General features: G+C 41.1%; 1 protein-coding gene across 2 annotated transcripts; it reads left to right on the forward strand.

Moving 5' to 3' along the window:
- The first annotated feature begins 9,392 nt into the window (after positions 1-9,392).
- On the forward strand, positions 9,393-18,135 carry nr2f6a (nuclear receptor subfamily 2, group F, member 6a). Of its 2 annotated transcripts, none has more exons than XM_041055397.1 (6): positions 9,393-10,318; positions 10,659-11,471; positions 12,653-12,747; positions 14,216-14,538; positions 14,676-14,922; positions 15,742-18,135. In XM_041055397.1, the coding sequence occupies exons 2-6, from the start codon at positions 11,203-11,205 to the stop codon at positions 16,014-16,016; spliced, it is 1,209 nt and encodes a 402-aa protein (XP_040911331.1). In that variant the 5' UTR covers positions 9,393-10,318; positions 10,659-11,202; the 3' UTR covers positions 16,017-18,135. The 2 variants fall into 2 exon arrangements, with proteins under 2 accessions (XP_040911331.1, XP_040911332.1); XM_041055398.1 differs by having other exon boundaries at positions 14,219-14,538.
- The last annotated feature ends 381 nt before the right edge of the window (positions 18,136-18,516 follow it).

Below are 18,516 nucleotides of genomic sequence, written 5' to 3' on the forward strand. Positions count from 1 at the left end.
AAATATGAGACATAAACAGTCACAGAGTTGTTTAATTAAATTGAAGTGGGTTGTTTTTATCTTCATGTCTAAACATAGGTATGGGAGTTTTTTCTTTCTTATTATATTCAAAACTGGCATTATGGATCCATTCATTGGACGTTGCCAACCTGGCTGACACAACATTCTCAAATCAGTAAGGCAGGTTTGTTGCATAATTTATACATGTCACTTATGTCTTTTACCAGAGTTCTCTTGCAATGAAAATATTATTTTAATAACCGACTGAGGGCAGTCCACTCAGCTATACTAATTTTTAAATCCCCAGCAGATTTACTGCTGAGAATGAAATAAAAATAATTTAAGTTTAGAGTGTCTCTCTTAGACCTTCACTGTATTCATTCATTTACAAATCTGATATTTTATTGTGTGAACTGTTTGATTTTAACAGTAGTCAAAAAATTCTCAGTGTGCAGTCTGAATAGGAGGAAAGTGTAAATCATAAAAAATAGAAATAAAGTTTGAGATGTTGTGAACTATGCTTATTAACTTTCTTGTTCAGAGTTAGGTGAGAAGATTGATATCACTTCCATGTAAAAGGCACGAGAGAGGTGTCAATCTTCTCATCACACTTTCAGAAAAAAAAAGAATAATGTGTGTTTCCCATTTTCCCATTTCCCATTTTTTGAGCGGTACATCACAATCACACCAACAATCCTGAGGTTCTGAGCTAGAAACCACCAGAGGTTTCATCACTCACTAGGTTGGGTCAAATGAACAACACAGCTTTCTGGGTTAAATCGTAAAACCCAGCACTTTGGTCAAACTAACTTAGCACATGTTCTGTCAACCTTTACACATTATAACCCAAGGTTAACCAGTGGAAACTATGGGTAAATGTTGGGTTATTGTTTTTAACCCAGCAATGTTTTTAGTGTAGAAATCAGTTATTTTAAATCTGATTTTTTAGATAGAGAGTACATTATCTCCATTGAAAACTGTTTATCTAAACCAAATGTTTCCAAACTACAGAAATTCTGTTTATCTCTCAACTCAAAAACTGATATCAGAAGCTGCCAGTGTGGGTGTGAAACAGCCTAATTTCAGAGCACCTCATGGGAAAACAAGCCAGAGCTGCACTACTCCCACACACCGCCAGCTGCTGTAGGTGTGCAGCATCTGCTGCAGTAGCTGAGGTTACACAGTTTTAACAGAATGTACAGTTTTTAGAGGGGGCTCTGGGTGTCACTGATTACACCCTCAACGGGTCAGGCAGTGAGGGAGGGAACAGAGCTCTATTGTGTTGGCAATGTTTAAGATATGAAATGATCTCTTAGATACAAAGAAAACTGAAGAGTGTTTACAGGGATGGTTTCCTGTCAGCTGAGGGAGTCTGAAACTGGAACACTGGTGTTGAGCATGAACTATGTCCTTGACAAAACTATTTCACTAAGGCCTGTGTCAGTAGAACATGGCAGTGTTTAAGATGAACTCTTCTAATGGAATGAAATGTAAAATGATCACAATTTAAGTGAATTTAAGTGCTTTAGCAAGACCATAAAACATCATTTACCAGTCGATTTTCTTTTAAATGGACTGTGGGCTATGAAGTGACCAAAAAGAAGGTACTGCAAAGTGTTTGTAATTTTTTTTTTTTTCTTGAAAACAGGACCTGACAGCAAAGTCACTCAAGTGAACCTCACACACCACTCCATTGTTTTCATGTTTCTTGAATCTGAATATAACATACCCACAAAACATCCACGGAGGCTTCACTGAGATCAGCTGGTGTTGGTTTAAAATGCAGAATCATACTGCTTTAAATTGCCAGTACGAGTGAACATGTAATTTTAATTCTAAAACTCTCATTTGCACATAAGCTTTGGTGGAATAATGGACTTACCTACAAACAACTTTTTTCTTAATTCATTACAATTTTACTGAGAACTACATAAATATGCACATTTTGTTCTTACAACTTAAGTGTAATTAAAGATATTGTTTAAATTGCAAGTTTCAACTTGGCACTAAAAAAGTAAACTAATCTAAAAGCAGCTAATACAGCTAAGGCAATAGGCTCATACAGAATGTAATGCATTTAGACTAATAATACCAATAAAAATTGGTGTTTAAATACACTTAAACACTTTTAAATACAATTGTAACCCGGTAACTGTAAAACTCATGTTTACACGCAACTCGTCAGCAATTTTGTTATCTGAAACAAGATAGGTGTATGCAAAGTAATGACATAGCCTCTCTGTTTTATTTGGACTGGTGCCAAAGTAGGAGAACAGTTGAAATGCAATATTCAAGACACACACACACACACACACACACGCACGCACACAGAGTAAATGTCATGGATCACACTGCCACTTAGTGGGCAAATAATGCTACAGCAGCTGAAGACTGTCTATTGATCAGTCTAATGGATGAACATACATGATTTAGCTACACGATTTCAGAAGTAAATGATCCTTAAGTAAAAGCAAATTTGAAAATGCAGAAGTACACGGGGGGACAAGATAAACAGTTGTACAGGATACATCATCTTCGAATGTTGTATTTTACTTATTAATGGAATTTACTATTTAGATCTGAATATCTGTATTCAATATTTGATGGACTGTCTCCTATACTGTCTATGCTCCTGAATCGTTAAACTAACCACTATCCTGCAAGTATAAAAAATGAAAACTAAGCTATGATCTGTGTGAAATGTGAATTTATTGTGGCTGATTTGAACACAGCTTCACTACACTTTTACACACTACACACTACTACACTTTTTTTTTTTACCAAAAATATAACACTTCATACTTTCTACTATTGAGCCTAAAAGTTGCAGGCAAAGGTTAACGAATGCTAAGCAAAGAGTAAATTCTATTTCTCAACAGTTCAACAAAATGGGAAATACACTTTTTCGCTTTCATGTCATGAGTTTGATGACAGTTTCAGTACCACTGCAGACAGAAACACATTAGCTTAGCTGACCACATAGACTGGAAGAAGAGGATATAAGAGCCAGTCTGGGTCTGTCCAGCAATAACATTCCAATTAACAGCATCTTTAAAGCTCCCAAATTAACATGTTATATGTTGTTTGTTTAAACCAATCTGAAAACAAAGTGTAAATTATAGATTTATGGTGGATTTTCTGCCAAACTATTACTACGTCTGGTCATCAGAGCCAAATGAGCTGTTTCCTGTTTTTATGCTAAACTAAGCTAACGATCTCCAGGCTACAGCTTCATATTAGCTTCAGATCACAGATATGATAGTGCTTTTAACATAACTCTTGTCTCACATAAATTTAATAATTAAAGTATAAAAATTACAATTTTGCTATTTTAGCTTCTAAATAAGTAAACAAATAGCAAACAAATGGGAAAACAATCCAGTGTCTGTGTTCTCTTTCTTTCTCCAACACTTCTCACTCCTACAACCCACCATATTGTTTTACCTTCCCTTACAAATCAGAAACAACAAGCAGATCTTCCTTATGGTGAAACCTAAATAACACAAAGAATCACACCTTGAGGTTTCCCTCTAGAGATGCTTGGCTAATTGGTAACTTGCACAGAAGGATCTGGTTACCCATATCACAGCCTCGTGCTATATCAGATGGCTGGCCTGAAAAACAGGTCTCTGCTACTGAGAGATACAGAGGGGGCAGAGGGGAAGTGGTAAATACCTTAGTTGACCACCAGACTGAACAGAGACAAATAAACAATACAGTGCTAAATAACTGCATGAGGAATTCAGCGGAGAAAGAGAGTGGAAATGCTTTCTTTTGTTGTCTATGCTGTAGCCACTGAGTGGGCAACATCCCACCGGCTGAATTTAAATGATACTGTACTGCTTCAGTGGGGGGTAAAAAACACTCATTCACTCATTTATCATGACAATGCACGATGATATCAAAGCCAGAATTGTTCAAATGAATTTTCTCAACAGGCGCTGTGATGTGCAATCCTCTCAGATCATTTATTCAGGCTCAAATTTAATTTAAAAATGAAAGACTAGCTGTGACCAGTGGCTCCTGTGGTGATGTGATAAGAGACACAGCAGCGTTCATATCAAAGAAATTCCCCCGCATATTGTATTTATCTGCTTTTTTTTTTTTTCTTGAATCAATTTTTTTCCGCTGAGCCAAGAAGGCAGTTGGGACATTAATGGGTGAAATAAGGAGGATTTGGGTCATAATGATGTGATGTACAGTGGCTTTCTGAATGTTACCATCAGGTGCCTCTCATCAGAGGTGGCTGAAAGACCAAATGATGGATACCCAAGAGTTAATCCCCCCTCTTCTCTCTGTGTCTCCAGCCCAGCAGATGTTTTCCCTTTGACCCGCACAAAAGGCCCCTGTTTTTGTTTCCAGGCTTGTCCATTCCTCAAAGGTCACAGGTCACTCTGGTCTCAGGGTGAAGCTGTCACTGCAAGTCTAAACATTTAACGGCCATCAGAGCGTGATGAAAACGCAGTTCCCGCAAGAAGGTTGCAGACGCCTCATGATTACTTTAAGTAAAGACCTACTTTCCATATGCTGATGCGGTTGAGAGCACACCGCTAACACCCTGAGATTGAATTACGGTGGTTGCTGGGGATGCCTCAGGGAGAGGATTGGCCTAACTTTAGACATTTGGATATGCCGGTGGCAGTAGTGGTGGGGGTGGCGGGCGTTTGTATTTGTTATGGGATGGCCCTCTGTAACAGACCTTAAAGGTTGACTTAAATGGTTGAAATGTTAACTGAATCAATAGCTGAGTGAGCTGTGTTTGGGCCTGCACAAAAATGCCAAAGGGTGGGGCTTAATGGCCCACCTTGTAATCTTAACTTTAAAAGCCTGACTTAAAGGCAAAGAAAACTTAGGATCACTTTGAATTTGACTGGTAGGGTTTCTGAACAGGCTTACAAGTTCTAAAAAAAAGGCTGACATACAATGTCACAAAACAGAGGCACTAAAATGTAATGTTATTTGAATTTTTCGTGTTCCAAGAATCAGATTTACTGGTTTATCTGGATTTCTTTCCTGAGTGAAACCAAGAAGTCCTTCTAATCTGGAAGGTGGACTGATGCAAAAATATATTTATATGGTCACACAAATTACTAACAGCGAATAAATTGTGAATTAAATATGACATAAATGACGTATATGTGTTATCTCTACTCTCTGTAAGACAGTAGATCCATACCATACAAGAGCCTCAACTGCCAGTCATATAACACTGTCTGTGGGATGATGAATAGGACTTTTATCACTGGAAGCAGGAGCAGTTGGAATAGCTCCTCCCACTTTTATTTACACAAAAGAAACTAAAAAAAACGACAACAAAAGCTGTCAAAAAGAAGAAAATTGTGATATGGCATGCTAGAACTCTCAAAACTTGTATGCAGACCTCAGAACCGAACAGAGTAATACTATACTATATCAGGTACGGTCCACTACAGAGACCATCCTCTACACATAACTACAGTCTACTACAGACAACTACAACCATCTAAACAAAACTACAGTCTAACTCAAAAATATCCCAAGGATGAGCTCTCCATTTGGCAAGATGCACCTAATAACGCTCAACTGGCCATGGCTGGATGACGCAACCAAAAAAAAAGAAAAAAAAAATGGGCAAGATTTGCACACACTGCACTTCAGGGCCATCCACATCATCATTCCCTTCATGACGCTCGTCCAGCCAACCCACGAAGAAGGGTATGATTTGTAGACGCTGCCCCTGTTCCTAATATCATGTCAATCCCATCTGTATAAATTAAGGTTGACAAAATATTAGGATCATCTCCCATAACAGTTCAACATTACGACACATTACAGCCTCAAAAATGACCGTTAAAATAAATCAACATGCTCTTAAACTCTTGTAGTTGCTTTCTCTGAGGGATCTATTCTCTGAGCAGGTGCAGCCATCTTTGTGACGTGCGGTTGTCGTACATCTCACGTTTCTCATGAACCGCTCATCTAAAAACATTCACAGCTGAATTGCTTCCTTGAGTCCTCAACAATATACACATTATGTCTGAATTCAATTGGATGAGCGATTGTCAAGGAAATTGAAGGACAGAAAGAAAGAAAGAAAGACAAAGACAGAGATTCCTCCACTTACCATCAGAAGACAGAACAGTAACTCACATGATCCCAATCAGGCATGCTCAGCCTCAAAGGTTCAAATTACAACCATGACTTGTTAATTATGTTCCTCTGATTACACAACAAATTTGGAGATCTTTCGCCCCAATAAAGCAAGAAACACACAGCTGAACACACACAAATAGTTTGGACAATGACAGGCTAAGCTGCTTCTTAGCTTGTCATGCTAAGCTGCATGTTCTGGATACATCACAATGTTGGTGTTGCTCCAGTCACAATCTGTTAGCATCAAAAACACAAGGTACAAAAGAAGATTATCATCAAGAAAACACCAAAGAGGGTGGTATTACTAACAATAATGTCAAACCTCCTGGAAAAGACATGGACAAATATGGCAGTGCATACAAATACTTGTTTACCTGCTGTGGTATAAAACTGTTTATTTATTTACGCTCACTGCTGGTGGCGATGAAGACCCAACAGGTGTGTGTGTAACCCTGGGAAACCAGAAACAGATAGTGACTTTAAATAGCTGCAGTAAAAGAAACCACCAAGGCCTTATGAGGATTTTGATTGGTCATTAAAATTAAAAGTCTTAAAATTAAAAAAGTATTCTAGCAGTTGGAACTGAAGTTACATATTCATGTGGCTGGCCCAGTCAGTCAGGATGGGTATTAGCGGCTAGTAGCTATATTTTAATTCAAAGATTCCCACAAATTGAATTAATCCTCCTCAAATTAATACAATTAAGCCATAACAATCATCTTTTTGCCCTCAGTCGTCAATCATACCGTTCCGATGATACATAGGTCGTTTCAGCATTTCATATACATACATTTATATGAAGCGCACAGTGCAAAATAAACCTCTCAAGTTATAGGCAACCTAGATAGGTCACTAGGGAATAACGCAGTTTTATTTGGATTTCAGATGTGTCATAAACTTAAGGTTCTGACGATTCCTTTGAGAAATCAGAGATTTCAGAATTGTAAGTGACATGGTCAGCTACCTTGACAATTTCTTCTAGTGGACAACTGTGGTACTGCAGCTAAGATTTAAAAAAACAAAACAAAAAAATGGCCCAGAGAATGTTTTTCATAGACCACCCATTTTAGTCTTAATATAGCTGATACACCATAAAAAGCCCACAAGTTCAGTTATTTTTAGTTTTTGCCATGTATATAACCCAACTGTCTCTGAATTGTAAGTTGCTATTAGACTGCTGTGCTTCAGAGTTTGCTGTTTCTATATCTATGTCCATAACATACTGTATATTTGTCAGGTTGGCAGCTTGGCAGGCATCTTTTGCAGTCTTGCATTTCTGCATTCCTCACTCTGAGCAACCAGACTCCTGACTGTCAAAGGTCATGTCACTCCCACCCCCAGTGGTATCTCTCAACACACACTGAAGTGGAAATGACAGACATTCACAGCATCTCTTTGAATCTAAAGTTTATCGCCCACCCCCTGTGAAATATTCAGTCTGTCAAATGTTATTTCAGAAATCTTACTAATTGTTTATATTCTAGCAGTTTGTTCTAGTTTTGCGCTTGTAAATATTCTTGCAAGACAGAAAGCTCAGGAATGTGCCACCGTCATGTTAAGACGACAAACTGTTGGCAAACTGATGAAGTTTGATGAGCTTAAGCTGAATGAAATCTACAGAAACACTGAAAGAGATAAACTAAGACATGATTAGATAAGCCTAGATTTGAATATAATGAATTTAAGTGTGAATGCAGCTCTCTGACAGTGTAATTGCTTTTGATACATAGTTTTCAGACATCACTAACTGTGCTAGAATTTAGCAATGTCTTCAAATATTACTGAAAATAAACTAACAAATGCTCAAATTGATTTAAAAAAAATCTACCTAAAAAGCCTCTGAAATGTTACTTTGAAGCTCTAATTTAAGTGTGCCACTTTTTTCCGACAGCAACAATAAATAGAACAAATTTACTCGAATGTACTGTTTTTCAAGGTATACGACTATTGATCAGCGGCCCTGTTGGAGATCTCATCTTCTTACACACACACAGCCCCACACAGTTCTTTACAAGCCCCCTTTATTTGACAAGCCTAATCTTTCCCAACACAAGAAGTGACAATAAGCAGGCACAGCGGCCTAATTAAAGGGACTTTCATTCACATTAACACACACTCTCTCTCTCTCTCTCTCTCTCACACACACACACACACCCCTCTGATGACCCATTAGCTACACAATGGCCAGGACAATGCTTCTCTGTCACACACACACACACACACACATTCTGCTCTCCAGGGAGCAAAGCTGGGTTTAGATTTAGGAATGCCATAAAAGTGTCTGTGGGGGAAAAGAATGCCTTTAAAATCTCTGCAAATGTTTTCTAGATAAGACAACAAGTTGCATGTAGTGAATCTCTGAAGGCAGCGACATCTCTCTTTCATCTCTCCATATCAGCAGCTGCAACCCCCAACCCCAAAGAGCTGCACATTTACAAGCAGATTCGTCACTTATCTCTTAAAGCTCTTATCCGGCATTGTTGTGCGCCCTCTTCTCTCCTTTATCTGCATTTGACCCTGGGCTTTTTAGCGTGGAAGGGGTGTGAAAGTCAGTTTGACCTCTTGGGGTAACCTCGAACACAAATCACTGTGTGCTCCACAAAGCGCTGAGACAGAGGCCCTTTGAGAAATGAGCAATGACCACAAAATGGTAACCTTTATTTCCAGCACGATAAGCTGCTCTGAAGCAGGCTGCTCGCACGTATGCTGGATCAAAGTGTTTTTATCCAAGAGGGAGTGAAATGATGCTTTGTGAGCTGCAATGTAAAAACTTTGAGATGCAACATTCGATTGCTTTCTAAAAGACAAAGGGTGGGCAGGAGATCTGCTCGCTTGTATTTGTTGCAGGGCTTCGGGGTAATCTGGTATTGTCGGGGTGGTTTTTGAGGCCTTGGGGTCATGCTCTCTGCATCTCCGAGGAGAAAGATCCTCCACATTCTTCCTGTGCATGTGTGTGTTTGTTTGTGTGTGTGTGTGAGTGTGTGTGTGTGTGCATGCTGCCCTGCACAGCCCACTCTCTTTGCTCTTTGACTCCAATGGCCATATAAGGCAGCCGGCACCATGGTAACCGCAGGGCTTGAATAGCAGTGTCAAATCCCTGGAAGCGCACGCACACACACACACACACACCTACATACACACACACACACACACACACACAGACTGCCCCCTCCCCCTCTGCACACACTCTCTCTCTCCCTCTCCCTTGCTTTGCTTGATCTCTCCCTCTCGCTCAAACACACAAATAGGTTGGAGGAAAACAGACAGACAGGAGGAAAGAGGGACGAGGAGAGGGAAAAAAAGGAGAAGCAAACGCTGAAAAATCCAGCCTGTCTCCAGCTCGGGCCATTTTCTTGAATCATAATTTGATTTGTGGACTCTGACGCTGGTACGAAAGAGAGAGAGAGAGAGAGAGAGAGAGAGAGAGAGAGAGAGAGAGGGGGGGAAGAGGAGCACCCATCCCTTCCACCCCCACCTCCTGTTCGCCTGAGCCATAGGGAAAGGCTTCACACACACACACACACACACACACACACACACGGACGAGAAGCAGCACACAGGGCTAGGCCGCAAGTCATTAGTTCTTGGTGGGCAAGCACTGACAAAAGGCTGGAGGGAGAAGCCCGCATGAGTGCCTGGAGAGGAACCACGGGAACTATGGAGGGCTGAACAGGCGGACGCTCTCTCCTGCTTTCTTGATTTTTTTTTTTTTTTTTTTTTTTGAGTGTGTGTGTCTGAAAGGAAGCGGCACAGAGGATATTGTCTGAGCCGAGCACTCGTGCTACAACAAGCAGGGAAGAGAGAGCACTTCCTTGTGGTGAGGATCTACTTGTGTTGTGTATTTTGGAAGTGAGCACGGGCGGTCCACGTAGCCTCGTCTGCTGCTGCTGCTGCTGCTGCCGCCGCCACCGCCGCAGCTGGCGGTGCCTTGAAGAAGCCCAAGAGTACATGAAAGTGATGTTGTTGTTGTTGTTGCTGCGTAGACGTCAAGTTGATTTCCTTGATCTGGAATGTCTTCATTGTGGGTCACAATGCTGCTGCTGACGCTGAGGGGATTACAGCAGAATTAGGAGAGCTGTGTCTGCGCTGTCAGCCTCGCTGGATGGAAGGAAGATCTAGAGCGAGAGAAGGATTTATTTGCCAGCAAGGGACGCCGTAGACGCAGAACATTAATGTTCATTCTGAGGTAAGCTCAACATTTCGAAAAGGATTAAGAGGTGAACATGTAGCTAGACAGCTGCCTGACATGAGGAGTAATTGGTGTGAGCAACAACAAATTCAGTGTGAGGGGTACTTTAAGAGGGGTGGTCAAAGCCTCTCCAGGCATGTGCTAAGGCGAGCTACACTGAGGTCCTTTTTCAGCCATTACTGTTGCTACAGAGACTGTAGAGCTGGGGGTGCGAGAGTGTGTGGAGCTGTGCGGTAGAAGGTTTTCACCTTGTGTCATTTGCTTGTAAATGTGTTTTGCTCTCTTTTGTTGGGGGGTAATGTGTACTATATGTTTGACTCATTGTTTCCTGTGAAAGGTTCCTCGGATGAAACCGTTCGACCGGGCAGCGTCGGAACAGGCTTCTCTTCAACCATCTCAGGAATTGGTCCAAAGAAAAGGACAAAACACAACACACGGTAGCAACGAGTTAGATTAGGGAAGAAGAAGGAGAAGAAAAAGAAAGGGAAGGGGAGGAGGGCATTGAAATCCACAAGCATGCAGAACTAAAAGTTGCCACAGTGAAGACTGTTTCCAGGTCATAGTGGAGTGGGAGGAGACTGAAATGCTCTTGTTTTTTTCTGCCAAACACCCTCCTCCTCAATGCTTTAGCCTATTTTTTTTCTCATTGACATCTGCTTGTTCAGCCTGAGGACAGTATTTCCCCCCCATCGGTTATATGCTCTAAAATAATCACTAGACTTCATAAACAAATGAGAGCACAGACAAGCAGAAAACACTGATTCTCTCCCGGTGAAGGGAAACACACATTCGGGACTTTTGATATTTATGTTACCTTGACAGCAACCAGAAATCTTGGCTGCTCGTCCCATTTTCCTCTGCGGTGGTTCGGTAACCAAGCGATGGCCATGGTGAGTGGGGGCTGGGGAGATCCCAATGGGGGCACCAACGGGTTGGGGGACAAGGGCTACCTGAGGGGGGAAGAGGAGGACGGCTCTCCACAGGCGGGGGGCAGCGACATGGAAGCCGGAGACGACGACAAGGCGTGCGTGGTGGACTGCGTGGTGTGCGGGGACAAGTCCAGCGGGAAACATTACGGCGTGTTCACCTGCGAAGGCTGCAAGAGCTTTTTCAAGAGGAGCGTAAGACGCAACCTCAGCTACACTTGCAGGTGAGTGGGGCATTGTGGGTAATGTATTTTGAATGTCGATAGCCTGAGAATTATAAACACCCTGCTGAAAACGGACCGTGTTGCTTTGTAAGGTGCAGCGACACACGGTTATGGATTGATAGATGATAAATAGATAATGATAATAGCCGATATGAGGGTTGTAATGCATTGTAACGTTACAGAACAAACTGATGCCAGATGATTTTCTGAAAAGCTACAGCAATTAGTCGATTAATCAATAATCTAATCGCCAAAAATTATTCACCAACCATTTTGATAATAATTTTTCAAGCAAAAAATACTAAACATTCTCTGGTTTCAGCTTCTCAAGTGTGAGGATTTTCTGCTTTTCTTTGTCTTGTGTCTTGTATCTTTGCATTTTGGGCTCAGTCATATAAAACAAGTAAACTGAATATGTAACATTCAGCTCCATGAAACTGTGATGGATATTTTTCGTTATTAAAAAGAGTTGCAGCCCTGTAGATGACTCTATAATCTAAACCTATCCACATCCAGTTTTTAGAGATGCACCTATACCTCTGTTGTCATTCATTAGCCAATAGAGAGATAACATGTCATATTTAGTATGTAATTTTTTTTTCCAATGGAGCTAACTGAATGACTCACCACACACTACTTCCATAATTGCAGTCTTATGGCTGCTGCAACTAATGATTATCTTCATTATGAATTAATCTAGTGATTATTTTTAAAGTCAACTGATTAATCATTTAGTGTATGAAATTTCAAATACAAAAAAGTCATCTATCTATCTATGACATTTTTGCTTGAAAAATGAAACAACCAATTAAGTATCAAAATAGTTGCCAACTATTTTTCTGTTGATTAAGTGAATTGGATTATCATTTTATTGGTGTCCGTGTCAGGCTGTAGACACTTTGTGTCAAGTCATGTTCATCAGTGTATCAGTTTTAGTTTTTCACATTTCATTCGCCCATTTATCAAATGGTTTGGAAAGTTTCAATCCCCTCACTGAAAACTGAATCAAAACCAGAAAAACACTTGATGAGGTGGAAGCAGATGATAGCCTACAGCCTGACACCTGCAGTGAATAAGACTGTTGTGTGGAATGATTACTTAAAACTAAACGTTTGTGGCTAGGATTTCTTTCATAAATCACAAATGATCTATAGTCCCATCATCATTGCTCATTTTCTCAGGTCAAACAGAGAGTGTCAGATTGACCAGCACCACAGGAATCAGTGCCAGTACTGTCGCCTGAAGAAGTGTTTCCGTGTTGGCATGCGCAAAGAAGGTATCTGTCTATGCTGATCCATGAATCCTTCGACCATTCTGATCCTTTGGAAAGGGTGAGAGACACTGAGGGACACACAGGGATTGCACATGTGCAGTGTTGGCAATACTGCAGTTGAAAAGCTGATATGGAAAAAAAAGAAAAGAAATTAATTGACATGTAGTTCAGTGAAAAGCCTCAGAGAGTATTTTCATTACTCCCATCAGCTGCTCTTAGAAAAGAAAAAAAATCAACCATAGTTAAATTTGCCTTGGTCATTATCTTACCTTCTTTGCTCCATGAGCTCTAAAGAGCAGAGAAAATGCCACACATGGGTGTCTGGGCCCTATCATGGCGAAGCTAGCCATGCGTGTCAGCTCAATGCCATGTACTAAGTGGCTTAATCTAGTGCCTGTGTAAGAGTGACTGAGAGGGATACAGTGCTAAGACACCTGCGTCCCAGAGCCTTAAGCCTTCGGCTGAAGCTGAAGCAGAAAACCCTCTGACTTGTTGGCTCCATCACGAAGAATCCAATATGGTGATTTCACGTCAAGTGGTCTAACTCAAGCGACGCATCATTCAATATCCTGCCGATAGATACACATAGAGATGAATAACGAATAAATACAGTGCACATAGACACAGATAGAAAATGTTTTTTACCTTCCCAGTTGTTTTTTCCCTCACACTCACAGATCGTAAACCATGCTAATGAGACACATTATGGCTCCCTATAGAGAAATTCCCTTCACCTGACCATCTCCACAGGGAGGTCAGAGGTCAGGGTCAGCAACAAAGCATTATTCCTCTGTCTGGATTCAGTGTCTTGTTCAAGGACACTTAAGCAGGACAGATGCTTACCACATGTATTTGTATCCCCAAATGAATAAGTCTCTATACAGCAGGCAGCTCTGCTTTCTCAGTGTAGGCTTTAACGCTTTGTGTCATGACTATGGTACTTTCTTTATGCTAAGTGATGTTCGTAGTCTCATAGGGTGGTTTTGAATACAGAAGTAGTCTTCTGTGTATATAAAGATGAAGTTATACTGTGGTTACTGCAACAGCATGTTGTAATCCCCCCTCAGAATTAATATTACAGAGGTTTTCAAATTTTAATGGAAAGTAAATTCTTGCCTCAAAGTCTTTGTTTTATTTTTGCAGATGACCGTCATCTAGCCTGACGGGCATAAGAATATTTCTCCTCACTTTCATGCTGTTGTTGAGGAATCAGCCTGGGCTCAATTGTGCCTTCTTTTAATCTTGAATAATAGTTTCCTAATCCAGACAAACCTGTCTGCTGATAATCTGACATGCACCGCTGGATGAACTCAGTTATAACTTTTCTTCCTCTCTATTTCCGTCACCAAATCCCCTCCTTCCCCTCCTCCTTGTCCTTCACAATTCTCTCCTCTCCTCTCCTCATCTTCTCTACTTCATTTCCTCTCCTCACCTCCCTTCTCCTCCCCTTTGTACCCCAACCAAACTACAGCAGTTCAACGCGGTCGCATCCCACCTCAGCCGAGCCTCAGCCCCTCCATCACGCCCATAGGTGGCGCCAGCGGCCTTGGAGGTGGTGAGTTTTATAACAACAACAACAACGGAGGTCAGCCGGTGTCAGAGCTCATTTCTCAACTGCTGAGAGCCGAGCCTTACCCCAGCAGTCGATATGGACACCAGTACAACCAACAGGCTGGTCCAGATAACGCCATGGGCATTGATAATATCTGTGAACTGGCTGCCCGGTTACTCTTCAGTACTGTGGAGTGGGCAAGAAACATCCCTTATTTCCCTGAGCTGCCTGTTTCAGACCAGGTGAGTAGATTTGATTTCATATAAAGAGGGGAGAATTGTATTTACTTCAAATATGAATATCAAATGAATGCAGTGAACATTAAAAATGGATGATAACAGTGCAGGGGTATCTGATTAACATGCTAACAAATCCACAGGTGGCCCTGCTGAGGCTAAGCTGGAGTGAGCTGTTCATCCTCAATGCAGCCCAGTCGGCTCTGCCGCTTCACATGGCTCCTTTGTTGGCTGCGGCTGGCTTCCACTCCTCGCCCATGTCTGCCGAGCGCGTGGTGTCCTTCATGGACCAGGTGAGGGTGTTCCAGGACCAGGTGGACAAGCTGACCAGGCTGCAAGTGGACTCGGCCGAGTACAGCTGTCTCAAGGCCATCGCACTGTTCTCACCAGGTGATTGCTTTATCTGCTTCTGTTGTAACGCAAAACATAGAGATCCTCCATGCATGGTCAGCATCCACATCTTTCAAACTTCACACCTCCAGTGTTTAACACAGGCTTTCTGTTTTGTAGTCTCCAAACGTAAGCTCTTCCAGAGCTGCAGAAGGCATTATTCAACTGTTTTCACAGGCTGAGTGGGACCAGTAAACTGATCCTCAGGTGAAAAATAGTTGAGGTGTCCCTATCATAGATAAACATGAATAGGAATTGAACACAAAAGTAATATCTAAAAGTGCATCACAGAACAACAACAACAACAACAACAGTAAAAGTAACTGATGAAACTTAAACTGGAAAATGTCAACATTTGGCTGAGAGTAACCTGAGTTCTGCAGTGAAGGCTGGGACTTTACCTACTATGGCACCATCTTCTGGCTTACTAATGAAAATGCAGTAATGTTTTATGTGCTGTAGAATTAGTGCTGTTAATGGTAATCATGCAGCACTGTGCATTTTTTGAGTGAAGTCTTGTATAAGTGGCTACCTCAAAGAAAATCGCTTATTGTGAGTGCCAACTCTAAAAGCTCTCAAATGTTTTTTAAGCTAAATGACCAAGTTCTTCTGATACTTTTAAGTTGTTTTTCAGGGTTTAAATTAGTTCTTTTTCTTATTAGATACATGTGATGAGGCACTATATCTGCATGTGTTCCCCCACAGGGGCATTTTATCACATTAGTTGCTGCGATTACAACCTTCCTCTCGGCTCATCACGACTCTTTATGTAACCTGCCCACACTATTAAATAACTGCCTCCTCCTCCCTCCCTCTCAGACGCCTGTGGTCTAACAGACCCAGTCCACGTGGAGTCTCTGCAGGAGAAGGCTCAGGTGGCTCTGACAGAGTACGAGAGGATGCAGTACCCGAGTCAACCTCAGCGCTTCGGGCGCCTGCTCCTGCGCCTACCTGCTCTGCGTGCCGTTCCCGCCAACCTCATCTCCCAGCTCTTTTTCATGCGCCTGGTAGGAAAGACACCCATCGAGACACTGATCCGTGACATGCAGCTCTCCGGAAGCTCTATCAGCTGGCCGTATGTCCCAGGACAGTAGCCACCCCTGACGGACGAGGTCTCCGTCTGGGATTAATGACGACAACGACCCACAGGAAACCTCCTGACTCATCTCTATCCATCTGTGTGGTTATCAAGCTGCAGTGCCAGCTGGCCATCATACGTACTCTACTGTAACCGCTCTATTGCCCCCTCATGAAACGAGCCCTCTGTCTCCACATGGGCCTCCAGAGAAGAGAGAGGAGCCAGTGCCAGACTGGATCTGTCTTGTTGCCAGCCACATTCGTTCTGGTGCCAGGTCTCAGGCCAGAGACCAGCTCTTCATGCTGGGCTCCGATATGGCCACCACAGCCAGTCACATCACCACCCACATGCCATAGTGACTAAAGACGCCGCAGTTTCGTGTAGAGGGCAGAAGCACCCTGCTACAAATACATCTAGAGGACAAAACTGTCCCTGCCACTGAAAGTCAGCGTACTAATTTTTCCCACACTGGGCTCATTTTTCATGACTCACCATTTGTGATAGAGTGACCTTTTTATCACACAACAGATAACGTTACAGTCATGATTATAATGACTCTAATTGAACCGTCTAAAGCATCAGAAAGCTGTGGTTGCGCTGTGAACTGAATACAGTAAGGGCCTCGTTGTTGAAAGGAGAATTCTGAATTCACTGCTCTCTTACCTCAACACGTGAGGAGGAAGCCGAGGAACTGCTCAAAAGGAACAGAGACAAAATAAAAACCAAGGAAAACTCACCAAAGTCTATCACATCATCCTCAGATGATTTTTAAATAGAGTAATTAGTACGCAAAGCAGAGAGAAGGAGATGAATGGACTCTTGTGACTGCCTGACCATCAATAGAACAATGCATTTAAAGTCATTCACAGGGCTCACTGTTGCTGTAGTTAGAGAAGACTGAAAAAAGAAGAAGCCACAGTTACATGAGAACGGACTAATACCTCACTAGACATCAGAATGCTTTAGTCTGATATTTCCTAAACACAAACCTCTGTAAATGTCGTTCACCAGAAACCGCCTTCTTTTTGACAACTGCCTTGTTATTCTGTATGAATTTAGGGCACCTATGAAACGAGTCTTACGAGCATCACAAACATTCGTCTTATATCTTTTTAAAAACTCCCCAAAGTGATTTTCCCTTGTGTTTTGAATATGAGTTTGACTGACTGAATATGGTGAAAACAGCTATTACACATTGCTTGGATCTAGATTTTGGTTGTTTTGTTTGTTTTGTTTTTTATTGAGAAACGGCAGGCTGACATGTACGTAAATCCAACACGGATTCCAACACGACAAATCCAAGAAATAAAAATGAGTTCAACAAAAACACTTGGTGATCAGAGAGTTTATGACCAACACTACGTCAGTCTCTGGAGGTAATGATCCCTTGAAAATGTATTGAAATGTATATATATTGCAGCCAACTTTGTCTTTTTGCATGTTCAAATGTTGTTTTGGATCTCCTCCTTTTGCATTATATAATTCAAGGTTCATTTAAAGTATTGCTTTTTCTGTAAACTCCTAAACGTTTTTTTTTTCTTATATGTATTTACATGAAAAATACCTGTCATCTGTTCAGATGTCAAAAAAGAAGCTTATCTTCATGCCATCACAGCGGACATAACATAGAGATGTTCATGCTCTCATCTCTAAGCATCTGAGTGAGTCTCTACTGTTGTGAGTGATGTGAGACAATGTTGTAATGAATGAGGATGCACTCTGAGGATATTCAATGCCAAAATATCACACTGTCTGTGACGAGTTAGAAGAAGACGGGCCCTGGTTTGCTGGTCCACCAGGATTTACCTCACACGGGTATGTCAAGTGGCGAGTTTACAAAATCATTTTAGGTATTTTAAAGGAAAGCATAAAATCAACTCTAAACGCAACATATTTCAGCATTTATCGATGGAAGTCACAAAATCAAAGGATTTAACTCTGCTTCTTGATCTGCCACCGGGCCTTTTGAAAGTTATTTGGATGTTCTTCTTTTAGGCAACAGTTCACACAACCATGTCATAGAGAAAAAAAAAGATAAATATACAATTAATGTTTTCTTATCTTTGTGTTACTGAGTTCTTAAGTTTTTAAAATTTCATGTGTATGGCAACGTTATTAAAAAAAAATCAAAAGATGATGAAGTGTCTTTTGTTATGTTTGTTTTTTCAAACTACTTGAAAAAGTGTTGTAATTACATCTGTATGAAGAATGCCAAATAAACACTGCAACATGTACCATAAACGTATAAGTGTATTCATGTTAAAGTTTTCATGTTCCAAAAACTGAAGTGTTTTATTTATTAGTTTATTTCCATTATTTTGTCTTGTCTTTATCCTCATTCATGACACATTATCTCCATATAAAAACTGACTTTCATTAGCCACCAAAAATCTAATATTCTCTAATTAAACATTAAATCAAAATTGCCGCTGTAAAGGGAATGTCTTGGGTACAGGTACAAAAAAAAAAAAAAAAAATCAAATGTGAGTCGTCAGTCACACAGAGCAAAGTCAGTC

This window comes from Toxotes jaculatrix, chromosome 14 (genome assembly GCF_017976425.1).
Source record: "Toxotes jaculatrix isolate fToxJac2 chromosome 14, fToxJac2.pri, whole genome shotgun sequence".
Taxonomy (NCBI): domain Eukaryota; kingdom Metazoa; phylum Chordata; class Actinopteri; family Toxotidae; genus Toxotes; species Toxotes jaculatrix.